The sequence below is a fragment of the Monodelphis domestica genome, chromosome 1 (genome assembly GCF_027887165.1).
Source record: "Monodelphis domestica isolate mMonDom1 chromosome 1, mMonDom1.pri, whole genome shotgun sequence".
Lineage (NCBI taxonomy): Eukaryota > Metazoa > Chordata > Mammalia > Didelphimorphia > Didelphidae > Monodelphis > Monodelphis domestica.
This window is the reverse complement of record NC_077227.1, coordinates 30047195-30071624: the sequence shown is the minus strand read 5'-3', so window position 1 is coordinate 30071624 and position 24430 is coordinate 30047195. Positions and strand designations below refer to the sequence as shown.

The 24430-nt window shown below is 39.5% G+C and overlaps 1 protein-coding gene across 9 annotated transcripts in view; it reads right to left on the bottom strand.

The window, feature by feature from the left end:
* MYPN (myopalladin) overlaps window positions 1-24430 on the bottom strand; it is a 124495-nt gene that overhangs the window by 51760 nt on the left and 48305 nt on the right. For all 9 annotated transcript variants that reach the window (XM_056796104.1, XM_056796081.1, XM_056796073.1 and 6 more), the window contains 4 exons: window positions 9807-9982; window positions 8763-8814; window positions 3821-3935; window positions 2655-2726 (listed from right to left, as the gene is read on the bottom strand). In XM_056796104.1, coding sequence (XP_056652082.1) covers window positions 2655-2726; window positions 3821-3935; window positions 8763-8770 — 195 coding nt within the window. In that variant the 5' untranslated portion in view covers window positions 8771-8814; window positions 9807-9982. The remainder of the gene's footprint in view (window positions 1-2654; window positions 2727-3820; window positions 3936-8762; window positions 8815-9806; window positions 9983-24430) is intronic.

Sequence of the window (24430 nt, the reverse complement as noted above, 5' to 3'; positions counted from 1 at the left end):
GGGACATAACCATAACTACGCCAAGCTGGGAACCTGGTAGCTCCAGTTTTACCACCAGTTGGTGCATATGCTGGGCAGAAACCAGTCTGGAAAGAAGCAGGGTCTCAGTTTGTCCACGTGGGTGTTAGAGCGCTGGCTCAGACCCCCCCCCTTCCGGGCTTTCCTGCCTCTGCTGTTATATAACAGACCTGTTCTTCTACCTCTCCCTCCCCCCACCTGTTCTACCCCAGCCCTCTTCAAATTACTGCTGAAGCTGCTGGAGCCAGGACAGCAGCTGCTCTGGGTGTGGGAGGTGGGAGGGGGGTAGCTTCTAATTTGATCAGCAGCTTCTCACCCTCCTGAAGGGTTCAGGCCCTTTTTTTTCTTACAAAAATCCTCACCGCTGTAGTGTTGGCCATTAGCAAGATACTCTGGCAGTGAGGTCTCACCCCATCTACAAACTCTTTAAGATACTTCGAAAAGATGATTTCTATTAGTCCGGGCTCCCATGGCGCCCATTTGTCGGGGAGCTTTGGGTAACCCATTCTCTCCCTGTGTGCTTGGATCTCCCTAATTCTAAAATGATGATATTATGAGTTCCCATTAACCCTAAAGAAGGTCTAAGGACAACAGAACTGTTCCACAGACTGACAAAGCATACTATAAAGATTCAAATGATTGGAGGCAGCTGGGTAGCTCAGTGGATTGAGAACCAGGCATAGAGATGCGAGGTCCTGGGTTCAAATTTGACCTCAGACACTTCCTAGCTGTGTGACCCTGGGCAATTCATTTAACTCCCATTGACTAACCCTTAATGCTCTTCTGCCCTGGAACTAAAATACAGTATTGGTTCTAAGACAGAAGGTGAGGGTTAAAAAAAATACAAATGATGATTTCTTGGGGGCAGCTGGGTAGTTCAGTAGATTGAGAGCCAGGTCTAGAAATGGGAGGTCCTAGGTTCAAATCTGGCCTCAGACACTTCCCAGCTGTGTGACCCTAGACAAGTCACTTAACCCCCATTGCCTAGCCCTTACTTTCCTCAAGGAAAACTCATCAGCAAGACTTCTCCAAGATGAAAGGTAAGGGTTTAAAAAAAAGAGATTTCTTGGTATCAATGAAAATAAACCATTGATGTAGGACAGAACAGGTAGTGAGGGAGAAGTGTTGGGCTGGGATCCAAGGTGAGAAGACAGAACAGGAATGGCTTAAATGAACCTACATAAAAGGGCCTGTTACCATGGCTCACAGACACATGAGCATGGTCATCAGTGACTGAGTCAGAGCAATGTGTGGCTAATGACATTGGCAGTGACTGACCTCAGCTATGCCCTCCCTGACGCAAGTGTACTGCTGCTGAGATCCCGGGGCAGGGAGCCAGCGCTTACTAGCACCCGGGCAGGAGTAATGTGGGCTCCATTTATGGAGCTGAAAGCTTTCTGCAGAGCAAGACAATTTGGCTCTGCCAAGAGCTACTTTTCAAGTCAGAAAATTCTGAGAAGTCTTGCTGATGAGTTTTCCTTGAGGAAAATCCCCTCAAAACTGAAGGGTGTATACTGGGTCTCCCAGCCCAAGTCCTAAAGTAAATTGCCAGGAGACAAGAGGCCAAAGCTTTGTTCTCCATCACTCACTAGTCCTAAATCCTGCTGGGTGAATCACTGCTTAATGATTTCACCCCTATGGCGTCTCGGTCACTGACCCAGATCACAACCTGCCCACATTGTAGATGATGATGGTGCTGGACCACTTTAAGATTCGTGGTAAGATTCTGACAATCTGGGGCAAGAATTCAGATCCACTGCTTATAGGTGAGGAATCAGACAAGTTAGGTGACCTGCCTATGGCTTCGTGGTAAGCTTCTGAGGCAGAATTCAAACTCAGATCTCTTGACCCAAAATCCTGTCCTCATTACTATGCCCAACTATCTGAGAGAGCTTGAAGAGTTTCAGTGGTACCGAAAAACCCCTCAGTGTGCGCGTGGGGGTAAGTTGGTGATGATGAGCCTTCTCAAATGATGGGTTTTGATTTGTGCTTTTCCAGGCATGACCTTAGGGCCCAACAGCTACCTTCAAAATTATAGAAATAGGAAGGGTGAAAACCAAAATGGAGATGAAACTTTAAGAAGGTCCAAAGGTATTTGCTCTCAGCAGGGATGAATGTTCATTTGAAATTGAACCTTGGGATAACGTGTGTGTTAGAGACTCCTGGGAACATTTTAAACCCAAAAGAATATGGTGAATAGTGTACCAGTCTACTTGCTGATAAGGAAGTCATTTTTAGGAAGTTGTGATGCTAACTATTACTACAACCAGCAGTTTTTTCCTGGTGAATCCATTTTCTGAGCTAGTATTATTATTTTTACTTATTTATTTATTTTTTAAAAGCCCTTACCTTCCATCTTGGAATCAATACTGTGTATTCTTCCAAGGGAGAAGAGCGATAAGGGCTAGGCAATGGGGATTAAGTGACTTGCCCAGAGTCACACAGCTGGGAAGTATCTGAGGTCAGATTTGAACCCAGGACCTCCTGTTTCTAGGCCTGGCTCTCAATCCACTGAGCTACTCAGCTGTCCCTTGAGCTAGAATTTTTAAAAAGCAAAACAACTTGGATTTTCTGAGTTGCTCCAGCCATGGTGGTTTCTTTAAAGTCCTGGCAGAGGGAGACTAAGTTCCAATTACCTTTGTGAACACAGGAGCTGCTATTATTGGTTTTCCATCTAGTCCTTGTAAATAGTTTGTAGGGCTCTGACACTGAAAAAGAAAAGAAAAAGAAATGGTGACAAAGAGCACAGCCATCGAGATAATGCAATCCTTCCTTGGAGATCAAGACTCTAAATCACAAAATGCAGAGAGCTTCTCTTCCGGAGAAGATGTGGGGCAACACTGAAGCTGGGGAGCATAGAGACTACTTCGGACAGGAAGTCAATCTTTGTCTTTCCAGAAAGCTGCAAAATTATCAAAAAAGGGTCAAATGGGTAAGAATGCAGGAAGAACCACAGCTTTTTAATCCATCAAGTGAAGAGTTCTCTTTTTTTTTATAAATTTGGAGAGAAATTTCTCTTATTTTGTTCATTTCATATCCATTAGCTAATTTAATGTGAATTATTTAATTATTGTTATCTGTGATTTCCCTACTCGATATAGAAGTATTCAATCAAAATTTCATCCCTTAAGACTAATAATGAATGAGCAACTGTCATCGCTGGAAATATCATAACATTAGAGCAACCAGGACCTGCCGGAAGAAACCGATGTTCTGTGAAAAGCACCACCCTGGTGGGGCTCTCTTCAAACCATTTTAAGCTTGAATAAGTAGAAAACCAAGTCTCATTGGGTGGTGCGCCCCTCCAGGCCCAGCATGACATTGTAGAGATACTTTGTGCCTTTAAAACCATAGTGGAGGCGGCTAGATGGCTCAGTGGATAGTGTCAGGTCTGGAGAGGGGAACCAATACTTAGTATCAATTCTAAGACAGAAGGTAAGGGTTTAAAAAACAACTGTAGCTTAAGACATAATAAAGTATTAGGAACTGATTCATTTGCCTTTGGAACTTGGGAAGATCCTTCCAAGGCAGGAGAAGCCACTGGAATTATCTTTTCCTACATCACATACATGTATATATGTGGCAACACACACACACATATATATACTTATACATATATGTATGTATGTATGCATGTATGTATGCATGTATGTATGTAGACTGTTCTGGATGTGGAAGTAGCTTGCCTGAGATAGATGTGGAGATCTAAGAAAGGGAGGCATGATTGTGTCCAACGGAAATACATGGAATCTGCCAGATCGGTAGGGGGCAGGGCTCTTCTATCATGCCTGGATTCTCCTACCTGCTGAATGGTAGATAAGAGAGGCTGGACCACACTAGGCTGAGCTTCTGCTGCTTCCTGTGGGATGATGGCAGAGTTAAGAGGAGGTGATGACGTCTCACTTGGCTTCTGGACCCTGTGAAATGTTTAAAATAGTGTAGGTTGGAAAATTTGCCCAGGCTCAATGAAAATAAATTCTCTCAGAGGTTCTCTGAAGGATATTATAATGGGGGTGGGTGGGGGAAGCTGGTAGCTCAGTGGATTGAGAATCAAGCCTAGAAACAGGAGGTCCTAGGTTCAAATCTGGCCTCAGACACTTCCTAGCTGTTACCTTGGACAAGTCACTTGACCCCTATTGCCTAGCCCTTACCATTTCTGCCTTGGAACCAATACACAGTATTGATTCTAAGACAGAAGGTAAGATTTTTTTTTTAAATAAAAAGGATATTACAATAGGCTACATCTGAACACAATGAAATAATCTAGTTAATGCTTTAAATATATATATACACATATGTATATACATATATATATATATAGGGCTTCCCAGCTGTGTGACCCTGGGCAAGTCACTTAACCCCCATTGCCTAGCCCTTACCACTCTTCTGCCTTGGAACCAATACACAGTATTGATTCCAGGACAGAAGGTTAGAGTTTTTTTTTTTAAGAATATTACAATAGGTTACATCTGAACACAATGAAATAATCTAGTTATATATATATATATATATATATATATATATATATATATATATATATATATATATATATATATATATATATATATATATATATATATATATATATATATATATATATATATATATATATTGGGCTTCCCAGCTGTGTGACCCTGGGCAAGTCACTTAACCCCCATAGCCTAGCCCTTACCACTCTTCTGCCTTGGAACCAATACATAGTATTGATTCCAAGACAGAAGGTTAAGGGTTTTAAATATATATATTAGGGGCACTTTTCGATTTACTTTTATTCACATATAAGTGGGATGATATTCCTCCCAGGTGGCAGCAGAGGTCTATAGAGAGTCACAGGTGGAGGAGGCAGTCTGATGTTATCCAGGAACTTAACTAATATTTGCTGAATTGATTCTATGTCTGTTACTGTTTTTAAAAGGAGTTTACAACCTAAGCTAGATTTGTCCGTGTGTCTCTGCTTGTGAAGGGGACCAAGAATTTGCTCACTAGAATAGTTTCTGGACTCTTTTTGGCCTCCTTGTTGTAGCCATTGCTTGATACCGGGCAGACAATATAAAGGCAATTCAGAATCAGTCTTTTCCTTTTCTTTTTTTCATTTCTCTCTTTTTGTACTAATAGATAGAACGTGGCATGTTGAATATGTTGTAGTTGCACACAGTATGTTCTCACCTTTATGCTTCCTTTTAATTTGTTTTTGATTTTTGCCATTCACTAATCAATGGTATGCTTGTACACAGACACTTGATTTGGAAGTGACTAACGTATGGTTAGCCAGTCATTTCTTGCCCAGGAAGATGTAGATCATTTCATTTTTTTGGTGATTTTTAGTTAATCATGAGCATTCCCAGGTGAATTAAAATCAGGGTTCCCAGGTCCACATTAGATAAACTCTGGTAATTATTTGTTCTTCTGAGAAGAAACTTTGGCCCGTCTTTCTTATGCTATCTACTTTCAGTTGTTGCTAGGAGAGCAGCAGGACCTGGGGTTTCATTAATACAGAAAACCCTGCAAGTGAGCAAATTTCCTTTGCCAAAGCAAGCTGACACTTTCTCTCCAACTGAAAAAAACCAGTCGTCTAGAGCACTGAGAGGTACAGTGACTTGGCCCTGCCAGGGTCCCATGGCCAGTAGGTATCAGAGGTGGGCTTTGGCCCAAAGTCTTTTTAGTTTCAGGGCTAGCTTTGTACTCACTGTGCCGCTGCCATTGGCTCAGTTCTTTCAGTAGCAGAAAAACTCTTTGATCACTGGATAAGGATTTCACATTTTGAGCATAAACAGATTACTGGTCATAGAAAATCTAAAAATTATGGTTGTTTTAAAATTTTATTTTTTAACCCTCACCTTCCATCTTAGAATCAATATTGTGTTGTTGTTCTAAGGTAGAAGAGTGGTAAAAGTTAGGCAAAGGTATTAAGTGACTTGCCCAGGGTCACACAACTAGGAAGGGACTGAGGTCAAATTTGAACCCAGGACTTTCCATCTCTAGGCCTGGCTCTCAATTCATTGAGCCACTCAGCTGTCCCCTATTACTGTTTTTTTTTAAACCTTTACCTTCCATCTTGTAATCAATACTGTGTATTGGTTCCAAGGCAGAAGAGTGGTAAGGGCTAGGCAATGGGGATTAAGTGACTTGCCCCAGTAGGAAGAGTCTGAAGTCATATTTGAACCCAGGACCTCCCATCTCTAGGCCTGGCTCTCAATACACTGAGTCACCCAGCTGTCTCCTATGGTTGTTTTTTAAGCATCTTCCACTTCCTCTCTCAGGATAGCCAAGTGATACAGTGGATTGAGTACCAGACCTGGAATCAAGAAGAAAAATATTCTTGAGTTTAAATCTTGCTTAAGATCTTTACTAGCTGTGTAAACTAGCAAGTTACTTAACTGTTTGCCTCAGTTTCCTTATCTGTAAAATGAGTTGGAGAAGGAAATGGCAAACCCCTTCAGTATCTTTAACAAGAAAACCCCCAATGGGTTCATGAAAAGTCAAATATGATTGAAAAATAACTGAACAATAAACGTTTTCTCTTGCTACACCATCCTGATCATTGCAAAAGCAGTCCACGTCAAACTAAGGATGCCATTTTGTATTATTTTATTTGGTTCTTGGGTTGTCATAGACAAAAAAAAAATTATTGCTTAATGGTGAGTCATTCCTCACTAAGCCAGCTTCATCTTCAGTCTATTGCTAAGGTTATTCTAGAAATCTGGTTTGATAGAATCTTTACTTAATTTTTTTGGGTGAATTTAACAATCATAAACACAAACATTTCAACATTTAAAGAAGAAAAAGGAAGGATTGTATAAAAAACTATAATGCTTGTATGCCACATTTTTTAAGACACACAAATCTATACACACCCCATATTCTCCTTGGTAGAAACCTCCAGAATTTTTATTCCCCTGGCATAAAGTTTGGGAACTAATGCCACAATGAGGCATCAGAGCAAGACTTCGGTTGAGGTGACTCTAGGTATTTAGTACAAAATTTCAAACCTTAGCATTTGTATATTGTTTTTGAAGATAAATGCATTTTCCTTTCCTTTCTTCTATTGTGAGAGAGAGCAATTGGGATTATTTCTATTGTATAGATTAGAAAACTATAGTTTAGACAAGCTAACCTTTCCCCAAATCACACTGTTAGCTAATAGCATTAGTCATTATTAATGAGGTAATTCGGAATGAAATTGGCTTAACAATTCAAGTTTTTTGACGTTTAGCCCAGTGTTCTCAGGTCATATCCCAGACCCCATTGCTTCCACTGAATGTAAATCTTGTAGTGAATGGAAAAATTAATATAGATGAAAACTTGGAGAAAACACAAGCAAAATCAGTCGAATTACTTTGTCAATTCAGGAGAATGTTGTAACAGGCAGCATCATTTGGAAGCTACTTCGGGAGTCTGGAATGCCTGGACATATTCTAGCCCCTAAGGTCTTGGTCAAGTCACTTAACTTTGTAAATACTCAAGCAATATTCTGAGACTATATTGGAGAATAGCCACTGGTAGAAGGAATTTCATACCTGGAATTCCCTACACCTAAGAAGTCCCAGATTCAGATTTTCAGTGATGATAAAAAGGCTAAATCTTGAATTAATGTTACGCTATATTTTAGTTCTTGAGTACTTTTCTTCTGATCAGCACTAGACTATAAGGTCTTTCAGAGAGTAGGCAGGTATGTTTCCTCTCACTATTTCATCTTCTCCAGGAATTCCCATCATGCTTAGCACACAGTGGCATTTAATGAAGCCTTGTATTTGTATTTGTAAACAGTTCAAGTTTCAAGACTTGCCTTATTGAATCCTATCGATTTGAGAAGGTAAAAAATAATTGTATATTATAGATGAGAAAATGATATTAAGTGCCTAAGATCATCTATGCTATCAGCATTACAACATAATTCAGCTTAATAGTCAGTGCCAGCTGAATAAAGAACACTTTATACCAAGTATAAAGTTTGCTATATAGATTTCCAAGCTGGAAGTGACCTTAGGGATCTTGTTTGTTTACTGCCCTCCTCCCCACTTTTTCAGATGAGGAAATTGAATCCTCGAGAAGGTCAGTTTCTTGTCTAAGATCACATACCGTAATTCAAGATTTTCTTGACAACCTGGAGACATTCTTAGTTATTGCTTTTGTTGATACTGTTGTTTAATCAGACAACATCAAGCAGTTGCTGTCTAAACATTATTTGCTTTCCTTTTACGTGTTTTGTCTTTTTATTGCTATTTGTCATAAGAGGAAATATTGATTATTAGTCTGATAGCTAAGGCAAAGAAAAAGAAAAACAGCTGATTGTTTGTGCACCTCATATACTCTACCCCTTTCTTTTAAAGCCATACAGCTCTGTACCTGCACTAATCTCCTATCCCTCAATGGATTGATTTAAAAAAATTTTTTTTTTATTTTTAAAAACCCTTACCTTCCATCTTGGGGTCAATCCTGTGTATTGGTTCCAAGGCAGAAGAGTGGTAAGAGCTAAACGATGGGGGTTAAGTGACTTGCCCAGGGTCACACAGCTGGGAAGTGTCGGAGGCCAGATTTGAACCCAGGACTTCCCATCTCTGGGCCTGGCTCTCAATCCACTGAGCTACCCAGCTGGATTGATTTTAAGTTAAATTTGAGGTAAAAAACTAAGAATGAACCTGTTCACAGTTTTGTTTTGTTTTTTTAAGACTGCAGGAAAGCTAAGAAACAAGCTCATAGTGAATAAAATGAAAAGTTTCACAAATCAATTTAATTAGTATTACCGATTCATATCTTCCTTACTAATGTCCCCGTCAGAGTCAGAAGATGAAGCACCTGGGAAAAGGGGGAGAATGATGTGAGATTTGCATCATAATTTCTAAAACCGATTTACAAGCAATTGAACACCTGTTTCTTGACCAAAAGGCAGTGGGAAGAAAGCTGGCCTTGGGTTCAGGAATACCTGGTTTCATATCTGGTCTTGGAGAAATGCTTGGGCCTTCAGGAAATGCTGAGACTCAACTGACCAGTGAGTTATCAATCTGTGGAGAGAGAACTAACTGCACACTAGGAATTCCCCAAACTGAGAAAATCTACATTCAGAAGAATCTTAAAAATTGAAACAATTGTTCTAATCTGGCTTTCCTGTTTCAAACTCTGCCTGTAATGAGAATTGCCACAACGTGTAGTTAGGAAAAGGAATGGTACTCTCCAGTGTCCATCATTGACTCTATTTATTGATTTTAAATCCTTACCTTCTTTCTTAGAATCAATACTAAATATCTATTCTAAGACAGGAAAGAAAGGTAAGGGCAAGACTATTGGTGTTGTGACTTGCCCAGGGTCACACGGATAGGAAGCGCCTGAATTCAGATTTGAACCCAGGACCTCCTGTCCCTAGGCCTGGCTCTTTATCTACTGAGCCACCTAGCTGCCCCTCCATGATCCGCATTAATCTATCATTCACAGATATGGGAAAGAAAAGGCTTAAAGCAGATTTCAAACACTGTAACTGTAGGTTTGTGCCCTTTTGTCTAGTCCCAATATTAACAAGGCAGAGTTGATTGTGTTTTTTTAAAGTAAGGGTGTCTGTAAGTCCTTTGTCCCAAACCAAAAAAACAGTAGCAGTAAAATCTCAGCACCGTTACTAGAGTTCTTAAACCAGAACTGGTCTAAGATTTGGTTTTTGTTTTCTACTTTTTTTGTGCATTAAATCACAGTAGCCTCCCTCGAGTCCAGTAATATTGTAAAATAGACTCCAACGTAAAGACCTTCCCAGGCCTCCCTAACACTGCTTGGAGAAAACTCGGGCGCATTTTTTTTCTTACCTTCTATATAAATTTCTGCAGAAGTTGAATCTGTTCCATAAATGTTGGAAGCAAAGCAGGAGTAACGCCCTGTGTCATCCTCAAAGGCTTCAGCGATGGTCAGTGTGTGCAGGTTTCCAGCCTGGGCGATGTGAACATCAGGTGAGTTTTCCAGTTCTTTCCCTTCACAATACCACCTGTGAAGGAAGCAGACTACCTGTCACTGAGCCCAGCAAAGGGGACCCACAAGGCAAGAGCAAACTTGAAATCAAAACCCTGAACAGCTGGATCTATCATGGATGATATTATTATGATCACAAAGAAAGTGCTTGATTATGGAGCATTTGAATCATGGGAATAAGTAAGGGGAGCCCAAGTCCTAAGGAGCACTCAAGGAGCCAGCCAGCTAAGAATGGGAACCTTTAGGGATTAACTTCAAGAGCTCCACTTTCTGGAATGAATAATAACTCCCAGATCTAATCTGGAGATGATTTTTAAAAATCAAAGATATATAGTGTGGATAACTACTTAATTCTTTTTTTTTTTTAACCCTTACCTTCCATCTTGGAGTCAATACTGTGTATTGGCTCCAAGGCAGAAGAGTGGTAAGGGTAGGCAATGGGGGTCAAGTGACTTGCCCAGGGTCACACAGCTGGGAAGTGTCTGAGGCCAGATTTGAACCTAGAACCTCCCGTCTCTAGGACTGGCTCTCAATCCACTGAGCTGCCCAGCTGCCCCTGATAACTACTTAATTCTTAAAAACTCCAGTGGAACCCTGACAATTATATTTGAGGTGGTGAAATTAAAGTTAATCTAGTAATTTAGGTCAACAGAATGAATCAAGCCATCATTGTAGAATTCTAGAAAGGATGTTAGAGATCCAGGGGTTCTTACCCAACTGTCCATGGACAGATTTCAAGGAGTCCATAAACTTGAAGGTGAAAGACATTACATTTTTATTTCAAAATAACTGATTTCCTTTGGGATCTATGCATTTTATTTTATTCTTTTAAAGCCACATTCTGAGAAGAGATCCATAGGCTTCAGCAGGTCACCAAAGGAGTTCAAGACACCAAAAAGGTTAAGAACCTCTCATCTAGACCAAGCCCTCCTTTTGGAGATAAGAAAACTGGGGCCCAGAATGATCAAATGATTTGCTCAATCACCCAAGGTTGAGGGAGGGGCAGAATTTACATCCAGACCCCCTGACTCTAAATCTAGGATTCATTCCACTGGGCCACTACTTTGTGTCCCCTACTGGTCCTGTTCCTTGCTCTTGGACTTCAAAACCAGGCAGCAGACATATTCATCCATTTCCCTCCAAGGCAAATACCTCTATGTCCCTGATTCTGTCCATTATGTTGCCCTAGTAGGGATAGTACCTCTTTCACCCACTTTTTTAATGTATCACTTGCCTTTTTCTTATTCTTTCCTTATGAAACATGCTTTGATTTCCCCTTAAAAAAAAAAAAAAGACTTTCCTCTCCCTTTCTCTAGCTATAGAAATCTTACTTGTGTTTTTATAAAGAAGATTCTTTTCGACACTCAGATTTCAGTTTTAAATTAAACTTGCTACATGGCTATCTTATGCCCATCTAATAAATAAGGGTTATCAGAGAGTACTGCTTCTGAGCGTCAGCTCCATCTTGGTCTCTCTGGCTCTACATGTATGTGTAGTTGCTTTCAGGATAGAATTAGGAAATCTGGTCAGGGATCCTTGAAAGCCCTGAGGCTATTGTTGGCCCCAATTTTAGGAGGCCAGCACAGTATAATGGATAGAGGCTTGTATTTGTCGTGGCTTTGAATCTTAACTCTGACCCTTAATAGTCATATGACCTGGACAAGTCACTAAATCTCTCTAAACCTCTGATTCTTCATTTGTAAGATGGGGTTCATGGCAGCTGTAATAACTGCCTTAGGAGGCTGTTGTGAGGCTGAAATGAAATACACAGGCTGTTCCAAACATCTTAATACAGTTTTAAACTTTTTTTTTTTTTAAACCCTTACCTTCCATCTTGGAGTCAATACTGTGTATTGGCTCCAAGGCAGAAGAGCGGTAAGGGCTAGGCAATGGGGGTCAAGTGACTTGCCCAGGGTCACACAGCTGAGAAGTGTCTGAGGCCAGATTTGAACCTAGGACCTCCCATCTCTAGGCCTGGCTCTCAATCCACTGAGCTACCTAGCTGCCCCCAGTTTTAAACTCTTAAACCATAAAATTTGTAAAATAAAACAGCACAACCTGAATATAGCAAACATAGAGAGCTAGACAATTCAGGGTCCCTATATAACTTGTTTATAATGTAGTAAGGATTACAAAACAGTTTATTAGGGTGTCCCAAATGTCTTAATTGCAGCTTTAAGCTGCTGATTTAAAAAAATCACAATATGTACTCTTAAGTAAAGAGATAAACAGAGATGTAAAAACAATAAATTATTGATTGAGAATGTAGAGGTTGGAAATGTCAGTGGTATAACCATAGCACTAGGTGAAACAGCCTGAATTTTAGTCCTGCCTGATGTTCACTTGTACTTTTGTTTCAAACTATTACTGAACCATTAATGACTTACTCAATAAAAAAATAGAATTCTAATAAAATATTTACAAAAATCAAACTCTCTGGACAAGGTGGTTGTTATTTAGGGAAACTGAGGCTGGTAGGTCACTTGAGCTCAGGAATTGTAAACTGTAAGCAGATCTGCTGTCCCAGTAAGTCTGGCACCAATATGGTGATCAAGGGACCACTGGACTACCTAAGGAGGTGTGAAGTGGCCCAGGTTCTAAGTAGAACAGATCAAAACTCCTGTGCCAATTGTTAAGAAGAGATTCAGTCTCAAAAGAAAAATAGAAAATCAAGATCAGTGATCCTAGGCTATTTTCCCAGTGATCCCACTTTATTTATTCCCAATGTGCACAGTCCTCCTCATTCTTATATTGATCCCTTTCATTTCTCCCAGGTGGAATGGCCTTCCTTCCTCCATTTTGCCTAGGCAGATCCTGCCTTTAAATCTCAGCTCAAAACTCACATCAAGGACTGCTTCCTTCATGAAGCATCCCAGTCCTCACTGATCTCTTCCTTCTCTAAACTGCTAGTATACTCCCAGACTACATATGATACTGCTTAGCACTTTGATGACATAAGATTAAGCTCTTCAATGGCTTCACACTTCCATGTATTGTTTTCCAACTAGTAGTATGTTGGCAGGGCTCTGCCACTGGCCCCGTTTTAGTCAGCATCTTTATCAATACTTGAATGAAAGCACAGATGGATCCTTATCCAATTTGTGGAAGACAGATGACGTGAAGCTTGATGCCGCTCTAGATGACAGATCCTGACAGGTCGGAAAATTGGGTAATACTTAATAGGGAGGATTAATAACTGAATAGGGATAAACAAAAGGTCTTATCCTTGGGTTAAAATAAATCGCATCATTCCAGAAGGGATAGACAGGTTTGGATCATGATATATTTGTAAGAGATGAGATCACATTCATGAGAAAAGTCTTGAATGTTTTAGCAGACTAGGAACCCCATGTGTATCAACAGTGTGACATGGCAGCCAAAAAAAAAAGATTGGAGCCTACCTTAACAAAATTATGGTGTCAAGAGCAAGGCAGATAGTATTCAGGTTGCGATCTGCCCTGGCCTGATCTCATCTTAAAGAGTGTGTGAATTGTTATTAAAGAGCATGTCCAAGCATGTCCAGGGGAGGCAGGTCACAACCATTGCTCAAAACCATTCCGTAACAGAGCGGGATGAAGCTAGACCCCCAGTAGACTGGGTGTCTCTTTTTGTTTTTTCCTTTGTAGTTCTTGTCTCTAGCACAGTGCAAGCTACACAGCACTTTCTGATCTGATCTAAATAATTATGATAAATATGATACAGTGCCACATTCAGAGGTGAACTAGATGCGATAGAATGCTAGAGAGAAACTGCTGGGTAAGCTTGAGTTCACACCCTGGAGTGGAGATGCTACCTGCTTCAGCTTGTTGCTGAATTGAACTGGAGATAGTTTGGCTGCATATGAGGAGTTCCAGTGACAGGACCACCAACTTCAAATTCCCGGACAACTGTGATTTGGAAGTGATTCTTCTTGAGCCTGAGGGCTGAACATCAGTCAGCCAATGAGTGGAGGTGACAGAGAAGTAGATTTCAGCTCAGTAGAAGGAACAGCTCAGAATGATCAGAGCTATTAAAAAATAGAGGGGACTGCCTTCCTAGGTAAATGAGTTCAAGAGGAAGTTGGACGCCCACTTGTTGGGGATGCTGTGGAAAGGGATCATCTACTAAATAGATGTGTTGGATAAATTGTTTCACATCTACCATGTGCCAGGAACTGGGGATACAAAGAAAGAGAAATCAAGTAGCCTGCCTTCAAGGAGTTTATAGCCTGTGAAGCAGAAACGAGATGTAGAGAAAAATAAATGGATATAAAGTAATTTGTGGTGACAAGGGCACTAGCAGCTGGGCAGATAAAGATTGGGAAAGGAAAGAGTCTGGTAGGAGGTGGTGTGTACACTAAACCTTAAAGGGAACTAGGAATTTTGGAGGCAAAAGTGAGGGAGGAATACATTACAGGCATGAGAGACAAGATACAGTGTTATGTATATGAAATGGTAAGTGAATTGATTTGGCTGGAATATATAGATGTGACCAAGTTCTATTCAGTAAGTGTAGAAAGGCCAAATACAGAGTTTGTATTTGATCCTAGCACTTGGAGTCGTCTACTGTAGCTTTTGGAGCAATAGAGAGAGAGGATTAGAACCAGACTTTAGGAATATCCATGGGGTAGCTGGGTGGAGGGGGTCAAATTAGCCAAAGAACAGCTTGGAGACAGAAAGACTAATTTGGAGGTTATGGTCTGTGATAGCACAAGAAAACTGTGATGGGGGCTCAAGCTATGAGGGATATATGTAAGCGGAGCGATGGGGATGAATATAAGGAATCATGTTTAGGTAAAAAGAAGGTGTGGCAACAAAGCAGAAAAAACCTAAATAATTATGATAAAAATAATAATAGTGAAATAGCATACTAAAACTTATGGGTCACGGCTAAAGCTATCCTCAAGGGAAAACTTATCTCTCTGAAGATATCTCTTAACAAAATAGAATGAGAGAGTCAATCCACTGTGGAAGCAATTTAAAAAGACTAGAAAATGAAGAATATAGCAACACTAAAATAAGTACAAAAGAAGAAATCTTGAAATTTAGAGGTGAAATCAAGAAACTTGAAAATAAAGGACTAATGAATGGGAAAAATAAGGGCTTTAAAAGAAAGTCCAAGTTGATTAACAGAAAAAGCAAGATCAACCCAGAAACCCCTGTGTTCATTAGTAAGAGAGTTCTAGGAGTTCTGGGAGGAGGCATGTTTGGTTGAAGCTGATAGTGGTTCTCTCTTAAAACTTCTGTAGCTTTCTGATCTGTTTACTGTGTGTCTTTTTGATTAGAGCTGAGCTGATACTAGATTTGCCTATCAAAGATTCCCTCAAGAGCAATTCAAACCCCCTTTTCTTGTTCAGCTAGTTTAAGGGACAGGCACAAGCCTCTGGGTGGGTGGGTGGAGGGGAATTAAGGCCCTAGACTTTAATTACTCCACCCTGGCCTACACCTAGTTCCTAATTTGCCCTAGAAGAGGCTCTGTGATTGCCTTCAGCATGAATTGGATTTAAGTGAGGCAGAATTGCATAGAATCATCAACATCACTAGTCATGCCAGTTCAAAGACATGACAAATATCAGTTTGACTGGTGATGGCCTGGGATGCAGTGATGACCTTGTCTTCTTTGATGTCTCATGGCCACCTTTGTGGCCATTGGAACACAATGTTCTCATTTGCCTGTTCTGCCACAGGAAATCTTCACATTCTTGGTGTGAAGCCTGTCCATCACTGTTAAAGAACACAATGCTATGTCACCGAGTCTGAGAGAAAAGCTGAAGAGAACTTCAAAGCTGAGGAATTGGGTGACTAGAAGAATGGTGGTGCCCTTGGAAGAAGGGAGCTTAAGGGGCTGGCTGAATCAAATGAAGGTCCTTTAAGGATGGGAGAGATCTGGGGATTTTTATAAACAAAAGAAAAGTAGTGAGTAGATAAAGAGAGCTTGAAAAGAAGAGAGAAGTTGACCAATGTGGCAAGTTCATAGGAGGATGCAATCAAGGTCACAAGTGTTAACTTGGAAAAGTCACAGAACTCTTAAATAGTTAGAAAAACCAAGTCTTTAATCGGAGAGGGATAGTGTTCAAAATTTAGGCCTCCACACAGTCACATGCTCCAAACCACGGAGAACCAATCACTATGCTAGATGATAGCTCCCACAAACAATAGAACTTGGTAGGTCTCAGAACATATCCCCTTCAGATATAGGGACTGATGGTACAGATGTTTGGAATCAGATGAGACTATATAAAACATAAATTTGTAGACTCACTCAGCAAAGTTGTGTGACTTCCTCCTGTATATTCAATAGCATATGGATAAAAGTGGAAAAGAAAGATAGTGGGGGAGAAATCTAGGACTCAAGATACAAACTCTGAAGATAATGACTTAAAAATATCTAAAAGCAAAATGCAGTTTGGACACAAACCCAACAAGAATTCTAGATGAGGTTAAAGAGATTAAAAAGAGAGCCAATTTAAAAAAAATCAAATGGCAGAAGGGGTAAAATTTAGAAAAGAAATGAGAGCTATGAAAGAAAATTATGAAAAGAGAATTAATAACTTGGTAAAAGAGATGCAAAGAGTACTGAAGAAAACTCCTTAAAAATCAGAATTAGGGGGCAGCTGGGTACCTCAGTGGATTGAGAGTCAGGCCTAGAGATGGGAGGTCCTAGCCTCAGATATTTCCTAGCTGTGTGACCCTGGGCAAGTCACTTGACCCCCATTGCCTAGCCCTTACCACTCTTCTGCCTTGGAGCCAATACACAGTATTGACTCCAAGACGGAAGGTAAGGGTTTAAAAAAAAAAATCAGAATTGACCAAATAGTGAGAGATACAAAACCTCACTGAAGAAAATAATTCCTTATAAATTGGAATTTGTCAAGTGGAAGCTAGTGACTACAAGACATTAAGAACATTACAGTCAAAAGAATGAAAAAAATTGAAGAAAATGTGAAACAGCTAAGAGGAAAAACAACTGACTTGGAAAGTAGATTAAGGAGACATTATTTAAAAATCATATCTGAAAGCTATGGTTAAAAAAAGAGCCTAGACATACCTTAAGAAATAATAAAGGAAAATTGTCTAGATATTGTAGAATCCAAGGTCAAAGTAGAAATTGAAAGAAGGCACAAGTCATCTCTAGAAAGAGATTCCAAAATGAAAACTCCCAGAAATATTACAGCCAAATTCCAGATCTTTCAGTACAGAGGAAATACTATAAGTAGGCAGGAAGAAAAAATTCAAGTACCATGGAGCCACAATCAAGATCACACAAGAGTTAGCAGCTTCTATATTAAAGGAGTGGAAGGCTTGGAATATGATATTCTGGAAGGCAAAGGAGCTAGGATTACAACTACAAAATGAAGTATAATATTATAAGGGGAAAATAAATATTTAAAGAAATAAAGGATTTTCAAGAATTCCTGATGAAAAGACTAGAGATGAATAAAAAATTCTATATTCAAATACAAGACTTGAGAGAAGCACAAAAAGGTAAACACGAAGTAGAAATCATAAATGGCAATAAGTCTAAGCTGTGGGCACTCCTATATAAGAAGATAATAAATGTTACCCCCAAGAAATTTATCATCATTAGCACTGATAGATGAGTCTGCTTAGAGAAAAAGAATGGATGTGTGTTTATTATGTTTAGATGATTTCAAAAGAAGAATGGGAAGGTGAAGAAAGAGGGAGGCACTAGGAGAATGGGGAAGAGAGAGGAAGAATGGGGAAAATTCCTCTCACACAAAAGAGGTGCTCAAGAAAGAGTTTTTACAGTGGAGAGGACAAGGAGAAAGAAGAGGACAACACATAACTTCATTCTCATCTGAACTGGTTCAAAGAAGGAAGAATACATGCACTAACACACATACAGTTGGGTATAGAAATTTATCTTACTCAGCAGAGAACTAAGAGGGGAAGGGATGCTAAAGAGGGAGGATAGATTAAGGAAGGCAGTGGTTAGAACCACACAGACTTCTGAGGAGGGAACAGGTTAAAAAAAAAGAAGGAAGGACAAATGGAAAAGAATAGAATGAAGGAAGATACACAATCATAACTGTGAGTAAGAATGGTAGGAATTCACCTATAAAACACAAGTGGATAACAGAATGGACTAGAAATCAGAATTCAACAGTATGTTGTTTATGAGAGACAAACTTGAAACAAAAAGACATACACAGAATTAAAATAAGGGGCTAGAGAGAATCTATTATGTTTCAGTTGAAATAAGAATATAACCTGTGTTTGGCAGCACTAAGGGTAGAGATCAAGTGAATCAAGGTTATTTGGGAGGATTTCAACATATAATTTGAAGTCTACAAGCAAAGGGGCAGAGAGGAAGACTGTAAATCAGGTACTGAACTTCTTGAAAAAGGAGAAAGAATGATCTAGATGCTAGTAAAAGTCAGTTACAAGGATCTAAATAGTATGAGCAATCTGAATGGAGTGATTCTCAATAAATAAAAGACTACTGTGTGACTGGTAGAGAAAGAATCTAAGTGGAGATGAGCCACAAGAAGCATGCCTACTTCGTCTTCTTGCCCACTGAGCAGAGGGAAGTCAGGGGTACAGTACCTTGTAGGGGAAATTCGGTTTCCCTGGTGTGAAAAGAAAGGCGTATATGAGAAAGAGTTCTAATATGAAGGGAATTTTTGGTAAACCTATAAAGTTACAATGGAACCAGATTGTGATGAACTAAGAAGGAGCAAGTAGATCTTTTCAAAGACTTCTCCGATATTAAAAGTCCTCAATTCTAAAATGCAATTTCCTTGAGATCATGGGTAATATATCATACTTCTCCTGCATATCTCATAATTTCTAGCACATTGGTGGACACACAGTAATGGCACAGTAGAAATTAATTCATTATAGTCAGTACAGATTAATTCATGTCCTTTTGTATTTGAACCCAAATCCCCAATGCTCTCCTCCAGAATTGGGTCATTTTCTTCACTCTGACACTAAAACTATCCTTTATTACTTCCCCAGTAACTCCTTTGACCCCTCTATCTGCTTAGAAAATTCTGAGATTTGAATCATGGGGCTTGACTAGGAAATACTAGGTTTAACTACTGTTTTTCACTCTTACCTCTTTAATTACATGTTTACTACTGTCATTTAGAAATGGGTCTAACAAAGAGAAGTAGTCTAAAAAGTAGAGATCCCCATAAAACCCTGTGGAATTTACACAAGCCTTGTAGTACATATGAAGTGTAAGCAAAACATAAAATGTGGACCCTATAGAGGATCAGATTCTCCTTTCTTAGCAAGGCAATAAATACATTTTCTGTCTATAGTGGAAGCATCCTTATCAGCACAGGGATAATGACTTGGAAACAAAAAATGCCAATACTCCTTTTCACAAACATTTTCCTCCTGATCTAGAGTTTTATGCAGGTCAGCCAGATACAAAATATACCCAGCATCCACTATTGTAGCCTTAAAACCAAATCAGATGCTTGTCTGAACTGCTCAGAAATGGAAGAGTTCTTGTAGCTCTCAGATGTCATTATGACTTCGTCAGTTGTGGTGAAGACTTTTGAGGATGATGTGATGTGAAAATATATTGTACTTAAGCACCTGCCTCTGTTTATATCTGCTCTCATAGAAATGTCCTGACAGGTTGCCTTGAATTAAGGGCTTTCAATTCTTAGGACACTTACAGGATGCTAGTAGATATCAGAAGTGATTCCTAAGTAACTCAGCGGAAATGAATCAAGTGGTTTGGAAAATATGGGGACTCTGAATAATGAAGAAGACTCCATCTCCCATCAGCCAAGGGATAGAGGCTGGGTCTGTTGATCTGACTAGCTATTACAAAGCTATCTATTAAGCTAGGAGGAGATCAGAGGGACACACACTTCTCAGACACTGAGTCTTCTTTCTAATTGCATCTCTCAGTCCTGATGTTAGGCTGTTTCTTACTTGGACCTGAATTGCTGTCTGGATAAATATTATGACACTTTTAATTCAGGATTCCAACATCTAACTATATTATTGGGGCCCATTACCCACAAAGATTATTAACCAGAATGATTACTAGCCTATTAGGAGAGGATCAATACAATCTCAAGTTGGCACACCAGGCATTCCCTTCACATTGCAACAAGTTGAAAAGAAAAGCAGGAAGGCAGGGTGGCTAAAGAAAAGCTTGCACTGAGATCAGTTCGGCCAATTTGGTTTAATAAAGGCTCTTTTTAAAACAAATTTATTAACGCTTTGAGGGAGTTTGACTGCCTAAAATGTGTTGTATAAACCAGGCTTGTTTCTATATCTTTCCAGGCACCTAAATAGCTCTTCTATACAAATGTTCCCTTAGATCTTACTGAGCTGCCACATTGATGTTCAACTTTGTCTATATACACTCCCAAACAATGAAACTTTCTTTGTAACCTTTCATTTGAATTCTGTGCTTTTTGGTTAAAGAACAGAGTAGTTTAGGGGGCAGCTGGGTAGCTTAGAGGATTGAGAGCCAGGCCTAGAGACGAGAGGTCCTGGGTTCAAATCTGGCCTCAGATACTTCCCAGCTGTGTGACCCTGGGCAAGTCACTTGATCCCCATTGCCTAGCCCTTACCACTCTTCTGCCTTGGAGTCAACACACAATATTGATTCCAAGATGGAAGGTAAGGGTTAAAAAAAAAAAAGAACAGTGTAGTTCATAGGATTTTCAGTTCTCTATGTCCTTTCCAAACACCAAAGAAAATGAAAAAATCTTTTGTATCTTGTACCTCCAGATCTATCATAGACTTCTCCAATTAGAATATTACAAACAAGATACAAAAAGTAAAAACACTGCTATGACTAAAAGTTATCATTATATTGCATTTAAGGTTTGCAAGGCATGTTACAACTTTTATCCCATTTTATCCTCATAATACCTTGGGGAAGAGGTGCTATTATTATCTGCATCTTACAATAGGCAGTTAAATAATATGAAAACCATCTTTTACACACCTAATTCTAGGCATGACATAAGGGAAGAACAATATGAACTCTATGGAAATCTATGAGAATAATTTGGCTTTGAGAGGATTTATATAAGAGGGGATTAGCACTTAGAACAAGGCTGGCCACAGAAAAACTTGATAAATAGGTTAAATTTAGCTGCATGCCTCCTGTAAGGCCCTTTTCCTCATCCCCAGGAGCTTCATGCCCTCCTGTAGTACCTGTCTTTGTAACTATCCCTCCTTATCACAATATAGTATCCTACTCTGGCCAGACTTCCCTACGATGAACCTTTCTCTTTTTTTCTTTTAAACCCTCACCTTCCTTCTTTGAGTCAATATTGTGTATTGGCTCCAAAGCAGAAGAGTGGTAAGGGCTAGGTAATGGGGGTCAAGTGACTTGCTCAGGGTCACACAGCTAGGAAGTGTCTGAGGCCAGATTTGAACCTAGGATCTCCCATGTCTAGGCCTGGCTCTCAATCCACTGAGCCACCCAGCTGCCCCAATGAATCTTTCTCAATCACTTGCCCTTATCAAAATTTACTTGTCTTGTGATTCTATTCCTTCAGGACCCAGTTCTCAGACTAGCTAACATATTCATGGATATTACTGAATTCATGGTTTGCCCTTTATAAGTAAAATACATGCATTTTCTGAATATCCTTAAACAAGCAGTCATAGCCCAAGGAATATCCCAATATTTGAGCTTCAAAAAACCCAGCCTAAATGCGTCTGATGATTTGGAAAATCTGGGGATACACCCAAAGGACAAAGAAGAATTCATCCCTAAAAGCCCAGGAGAATCTATGTTAGTTTCAAGTACTGGGGTAGGAAAGAGAGGTGGAGGTGGTAAATCTTTTGGATAAAATTACGCCCCCTAGACACCTAAGATACATTAGGGTTTTTGTTTTCTTTGGTCTTTGGAAAGGACACAGAGAACTGAAAATTCTATTAACTAAGCAGCTCTCTAACAAAAAAAGCACCCATAGGCAAGGAATGAAATAACAATTTTACATAGAAATTTTGGTAACAGAATAAAAGTTTTCAATGATCCGAATGATTAAAATGGTCATGGTATTCATTAAAATGACAATTACATGTAGTGTCTTAAATTCCTCTTAATACCTTTAATTAATTGATAATAAAATAATTAGTTAATTAAATATTTAACCTCCTTAATACCCAGCTATATAATTTTAACTAAGAGCAACAGTGGAAGGAAAAAGCCATTAAAATATAATTTTATTCAAAGTAGGGTCTAGAATATGACTAGAAGACGGAGCTGAACCTTCCGTGCCATGATCATGGATGGACCACCTATGTTAGGTGAGACACATTTTTATCTCTTACAGTAGAACAAGTCCATTAGTTATCCCACCCAATCCTAATTTCTTTCTTTAGTTTTTCCTTGGGACTACTACTTACAATGAGAAAGGGAGAATGAAGAGCTGTACAGTGAGAAAGCTGCAGCAGAGTCCATCCTCTGGTTCTAGGGAAAGTTCATTTGCACAGCTTTAGAAGGTTACATGAGAACAGACATCCTTCTGAAAGGCTCAGCTGTACATTCTTAGGAAGAGCATTTGCAGAATGATGTGGGGGAGGGGGAGAAAAAAGGGAATCAACCATTTGCTGGGAATTCCTGTAAATCCTTTCATCTGTGCGGAAGTGATGATAGAGGTTAGTCCTTTTTCTGTGTGAGCTATTCTCTGGTCCCATAAAACTATGTGGCCAAGTTTAACACACAGTCAAAAAAGAGGCTAACATTAGCAACCATTTGTAAGTGTTCTGGTCTCATTTCAATACTGGATACATCAACACAAAAAGTAAAATTCTCTTTAAAATAAAACTTTTCTTCAAAGCCACATTTTGAAGTTTTAGGTAAGAAACTGAAGGTCTTCAGGGTGTGGGTGGCATTTTTCTTTTTTTTTTTTATCATGGCTGGAAGTCTAAGGTAAGGACAAATTTGGAGAATGAACAGTTGACTAAAAAGATAGTGACAGAATCTGGTTTTGAGATTTCTGGATCATAGCTTAAAATATAACAATGATGGGCTTTCGGTTAGGGATGGAGTGCCTGTAACAAGGGCTCATTAAAAGGCATTTGTCTGGAATCTAGCGAATCTAATCAAAAGCATTTCAAATCAAAAAGGAAAGCTGAGAGGGGAACTACCTACATACATCTACCAAATTAGATTCTAAGGATTAACCATAATATATGAAGAAGAAAGACAGTAGAGACAGAAATTTACAAGAGACAAATATCCAAGAAAGTGATCAAACATAGAATCTATGGTATCAGATGTCTAAACATAGATGCTCAAAGCAAGGTGAACTAGTAATAATAAGAGCTGCCATTATGTAGTGCTTTAAGGTTAGCAAAGTGCTTAAAAATATCATGAAGATCTTATTATAAGAAGGCAAATTGGAGTTTAGAGGTATTTTCTCACTGAGACTTAGGGAGATGGGACCAATTCTATGTATGGCTCTGGAAGAGTATACTTTATCCAAAAGGTACAAGATTAGTAAAAGGTGGGGATGGAATATGATTATATATTTAAAAGATATATTTTTATCATGATACTTTGCTGCTCAAAAATCTTCCATTGCTTCCCATTTTCTGCCACAGTGAGTTCCCCACTTTCTTGAATGGCTTTCAAGGCCTTTGCTAATTTGGTCTCATCCTCCTTTAATCTTGCCTGGCTGATCTCCTCACTGTTCCAATTCAATGCCATCTTCTTCTCTTGAACCCTTACTTCCTTGTCTTATTGCCAATGCTACCCTCTCAAGTCTCTGTTGGATCACTCCCGCCATTCTTGTCTTTGCTCTTACAAATGTGCTACTAAACGAAGCTGTGGAAAATCAGGAAGCTGTGCTGACTGGATCCATTACAAACGTGTGATATGTAACCTCAACAGAACCTTAACTGCTGCAAGGTGATCCTTTTATGCCTCTCTAATTTAGTTACTGGGTAGCTAAGTGGTGAAGTAGATAGAGTGCTGGGCCTGAAGCCAGAGTCAAATCTGACCTCAAACACTTATTAGCTTATTTGGTTTGCCTCAGTTTCCTCATCTGTAAAATAAGCCAGAGAAGGAAATGGCCAGCCACTCCAATATTTTTGCCAAGAAAGCCTCAAATGGGATCATGAAGTGTCAGATACAACTGAACAACAATTAACTCACTTTCCAGTTTATCACAGTGCCTCTTTTAAGCCTTTTCAATTATCCTCAAATCTCTTATAGTTCCCCTACCCACCCAAGTTGAGACGCCAGCCTCATATTTTACTGAAAAAAAATGAGGCCATTCACCAAGATCTTGTTTTTTTCTCTTCCTTATCTATATCTCATAGATGCCTTCTGCCACTATCTCCCCGCCCCTTGTCTCACATGATGAAGTGGCCCTTCTTTCCAAGGCAAGCCTATTGATATGCATAAGTAATTCCATTCTATTCATTCTTCTCTAGCAGACTATCCTTTCTATCATTATCAGCTGATCAATTATCTTCAATCTCTCTTGTCTATTGACTGCTTCCCCATAGTGGTAGTCTCTCCC